This window comes from Octopus bimaculoides, chromosome 24 (assembly GCF_001194135.2).
Source record: "Octopus bimaculoides isolate UCB-OBI-ISO-001 chromosome 24, ASM119413v2, whole genome shotgun sequence".
NCBI lineage: Eukaryota > Metazoa > Mollusca > Cephalopoda > Octopoda > Octopodidae > Octopus > Octopus bimaculoides.
In genome coordinates this window covers 23,257,624-23,262,334 of record NC_069004.1, presented here as the reverse complement: position 1 = coordinate 23,262,334, position 4,711 = coordinate 23,257,624, and the positions used below count along the sequence as shown (strand labels likewise).

Sequence of the window (4,711 nt, the reverse complement as noted above, 5' to 3'; positions counted from 1 at the left end):
ATATATATATATATATATATATATATATATATACATACATAATCATCATCCTCATCATTTTATATATATATGTGAATGTATTAAGTGCCTAGTGGTTAAGATGTTCAACTCAAGATTGTAAGATGATGTGTTCAAATCCCTGAGTGGTGTTTTGTTCTTGTTGACTAAGACCAACTTGGTAGAAACAATATAAAACACACTGAAGAAACTGGCAATGAACTCACCACACTACTAGACATCTGTTTATATTTTATCATTGGATTTGAAAGTGCTGTGACTAAAGAGCACAAGGTATTTTGTCAGATACTCCACTGATTCTGCCATTCCTCATCCTTTTAGTGCTTATAATTTATAATTTCTTCAGTAGCAATATTAACAATGGTTTGGAAGTCAGAACCGAGATAAGATCGCCAGAACCGACGAACTCTGCCCCATATGTTAGCTGGATAGCAAGGACTTCCAATACCATGGAGTATTCTAGCAATTGAGTGACCAGTAAAATTGTGATCAGATGAATATATTGATAGGAACCTTCTCATGTCATTTCTTATTTGACCAACATCATATTTGACGGCTGACAATTCAGACGTAGACAGTTCATCAACAGAAGGTTCAGTAATAGAATCTTCCTCAAAATATTCAAAAATAAGTTGGTGCAAGTTTTTATTCCGTTTCTCATCGACATTATCTAAGCAACCGCATATACTGTTATACGAGACAGACATCACTGCTTGGTGTAGACGCTGAATCTGGCCTAACTCTATCTTCTCCTGTGTTTTCACACGGTTATATAAGTAGTCGATTATGTGATCCAGTTCGTTGTCACTTAAATCACCAAAGGATACAAAATGGAAGGCCAGGTTTGATAGTTCAACAAGTACGCCACTCTTCTTAGCACCTGAATCATTGTCAAAACTCCACTGCAACGATTTCAACTCTCTTTTCACAATGCCTGAATTCCATCCCATGCTGTCACTCAGCTCAATCACAGGAAATTCAACTGAAGAAGCTGTGCAGAATTTTTTCCCTTCAAGTTTCTGTTTGGCAACAGCAACAGCCACCGGAGAACATTTCTTTGCAATACCCTGCAACTGAACAGCTCCTCCATAACAGTTTATCTTACATTTTGCATATGTTAAAGGTAACAGTCTTAGAAGTCCAGGGAATGACAGTTCTAAATAACAGAAGAGAGTGGAAATATTCTCTTCCTTTATATCTAATCTCTGAACCAAGGGTTCAATACTGACTGCTACCTCATGACCTTTACATATTCTTTTCTCGTGGTTAAAACAAAGGAAAGAATCAAGATTGTTTGAATCTTTCTTGGTGTCTTCGTTGCTTTCATTTGGTTCGCATAGGTTTTCGGAACATCTGGCATGGATCTGAAGACATCGGCAAGGTTTCAAGATGCTTTGAATGAATTTTTTGACAATGAATCGACTAATTGAATTTGCATAGATGTGTTTCTTTAACTCACCTAAATCTTGTCCTTCTTTATCAATAAACAAATGGCAATGGGAAAGTTTACTATCTCGACCAGCACGACCGATTTCTTGCACATAACTTTCAAAGCTTTTTGGCATATTGTAATGAATCACTCCACGCACATTAGATTTATCAATCCCCATGCCAAACGCTACAGTGGCTACAACAATCCACAATCTCCCAGACATAAAAGCCTTTTGAATACGTTTTCTTTGATATGCTGTCAGTCCAGCATGATAACTTTCTGCAATAGACTGAGCAGCATTTTTTGGTGTCTTCTTTGATTTGGAACCATTTGCTGATTCCTTTCTTGAGCTGAAAAATTGTTCTGATTTATCTTTTAAAGCTGTTCTTATTAATGTTGCAATCTTCTCAGTTTGGTCTCTTCGTGTACAATAAATAATGATTGATTCACATTTGGAAAATCTTTCCCCTTCTAGGAGCTCAATGAGAGATTCATCTCGATAGATGTCCCTTGACACAGTAAGCACAAGATTCTTCGGTATGGGAGCTCCTCTAATCACAGCATCTTGTACATCATTTATCCCAAGTTGCTGTGCTATGTGTTTACTTTGTGCTAATGTTGCAGTTGCAGTAAGCCCGATGAAACACTGTACACCATGTTTCTCCTTGAGAATTTTGCATACTTGTAAATATGAAGGACGGAAATTATGGGACCATTCTGAAAGACAATGGGCTTCGTCAATACAAGCAAATGATATCATTACATCTTTGCTGAGCTCTGTTAGAACTGACTTTTGACCTCCAATGACTGCTTCTGGGGACAGAAGAAGGAAGTGAACTTTACCAGAATTTACAGAAGTAATAACGAGTTCTCGTTGGCTGTGTGTCATATTAGTATGCAAGCAGGCTCCATTTATTCCTATGGGCAGGCCCTCCACCTGATCTTCCATCAAAGACACCAAAGGAGAAATTATAATAGCCACATGTTTCGGTCGTTGCCCATACAAGTAAGCAGGTAACTGGTAGCAAAGCGATTTACCGCCTCCTGTAGAGAGAATGACAAGGGTTGACAATCCACACAAAGTTCTCATAATTGCCTGTGACTGTCCATCTTTAAACTCACTAAAACCAAACTTCTGTAGAGCAGTATAGACTTCACCAGGTATGTCTGGTAATGTTCCATCATCATTTGGGACCAAATAAGGCTCTGTGCTTTTTCGATAAGCAATGAACTTGTTAAACATTTCATATGGATCCCTTACAACTGATCTCTCAATTTCTAATTCATCTTGTTCCACGCAGCTGGAAAGAGACTCTCCTTTTGAGATAGACACAGCTTGGCTGAGTGTCAGGTAATCTTCTTCAAGAACACTTGATGAAGAATATTCTGCATTTGTTTGTTCATGCTGGATATTTTTATTTCTTTGAGAGTTTGGAACATTCTTGCAGTTTTTAGCCCAGTGTCCATTTTCTCCACATCGGAAACATCTCTCTCCATATGACTTTTGTTTTGCCCTCATTTTCCTTTTCCATTCTAACCTTTTGAACTTGGCTCCTTTTGTTCCTTGGCCCTTTTTACTAAATCGTTTCACCTTCATATTCAAACGAACAAAATTTTCAGATTTGTTTATTTGGCTCATTTTCGGAGCAGCAAAGGTCTTTTTAGTTTGCTTGGTATTGCTAGATTTTACTGGTTTCAGGGTGGAATCATTGGTTCCAGAAGAGCTGGAACATTCAACAGATTCTTGGAGCCTTGGAATTTTTTCTTTACTGATTTCAGTACTGGAAAAACAGTCCTTATCACAAACACTGTAAGGTCCAGAGTCTTTAACAGAAGTAGTTTCCCCATTGTTACTGCAAGACATAGAGGTATTCAGTGCAGTATCCACAGAAATCTTTCTTCGTTTGGCTTTGTTGGATTCAGGAGACATCTGTCTCTTCAGTTCCAATTTAACAGGAATGGTATTTTTATTAAAACTGTTATCTTTGTTATTTCTTTGTGTATCTTTAGAAGTTCTAAGTTCTGGACCAACATGATCCAGCTGAAAATCTATATTTTGCATATCATTGGACTCACGTTTGGAATCAGAATTATCTTGAGAATTGGGAAAAGAATCAAAAGATGTCTTCACATTATCTTTGAAATCTCTATTTAAGACAGGATCAGTGGAAATTTCCTCATCAGCGTAATCAGCTATAGATGCAGACAAAGAGAACTTATGATTTTTGGTTTCATGGATCAATCTCGGAATAACCAAGGAATCAGTTGCATCACTTTTAACATTTCGTTTCCGTGAAGAGATATTCAAAACATTTTTAAACAACCCAGAATGATTTAGTTGCAGTGATTCTTCTGGACTGGAATCATCAACTACTTTGGTACCAGAACTTTCTACACCTGTTTCTGAAGAAGAAACATTTTTTTCCTCAGGGGTGGAAGCTAATGATATGTCATTTTCAGATGTATTCAAGTCTGATAAATTGCAATTTGTTTTTGCCCTTTTTGAATTCTCTTCTTTCTTTGCAGATTTTTGTTGTAACAAATTCTTGTTGGCAATTTTTTTCATGGCATCGCATCGTTTAGAATTGATGAACATTTTGGTACTGAGTTTTTCTAAATACATGGCTTGCTTAACCTTCAGATCATCAGACGAACTATTTCTGTGTCCATCACTGTTATTTTCTGGGGTTCGATTGAACTCTTTACCCCATACAGTATTTTCATCGTCTTTGATAGAGGAATGGTCTGCACTGCAATTGGCTAACTGTTTCTTTAATTGATAGTACCTAGAGTAAGCACTTCGGATGTTTTCTGATGATAAACCAATGTCTTCACTGTTTGGTTTTCTACCATTTTCTTTCAAGAAATTTGCTTCCCAGGTTTTTAAAGCCATCTTTAAATTCTTTAGTTTTTCCATTGCTAAAACTCACAAGTCTGAAAAAAAAAAAAAGAAACAAAGAGAAAATATATTGATACATATTGTTTATGATATAAGAATTTAGAAATTTCAAGCAATATTCTTTTATTCTTTTACTTGTTTCAGTCAATTGACTGCGGCCAAGCTGGAGCACCACCTTTAGTCAAACAAATCGACCCCAGGACTTATTCTTTGTAAGCCTAGTACTTATTCTATCGGTCTCTTGTGCCAAACCACTAAGTTACGGGGATGTAAACACACCAACACCGGTTGTCAAGCGATGGTGGGTGGGGGGACAAACACACACACACAAACATATACATATATATATATATATATATATA

At 36.8% G+C, this 4,711-nt stretch overlaps 1 protein-coding gene across 1 annotated transcript in view; it reads right to left on the bottom strand.

Moving 5' to 3' along the window:
- Positions 1 to 59: 59 nt before the first annotated feature.
- The window catches only part of LOC106878681 (ATP-dependent DNA helicase Q4), an 18,446-nt gene continuing 13,794 nt past the window's right edge, over positions 60 to 4,711 (bottom strand). Inside the window, exon 2 of the mRNA XM_014927965.2 lies at positions 60 to 4,384. Within this exon, the coding sequence (XP_014783451.1) occupies positions 336 to 4,367 (4,032 nt within the window). The 5' untranslated portion in view covers positions 4,368 to 4,384 and the 3' untranslated portion in view covers positions 60 to 335. The remainder of the gene's footprint in view (positions 4,385 to 4,711) is intronic.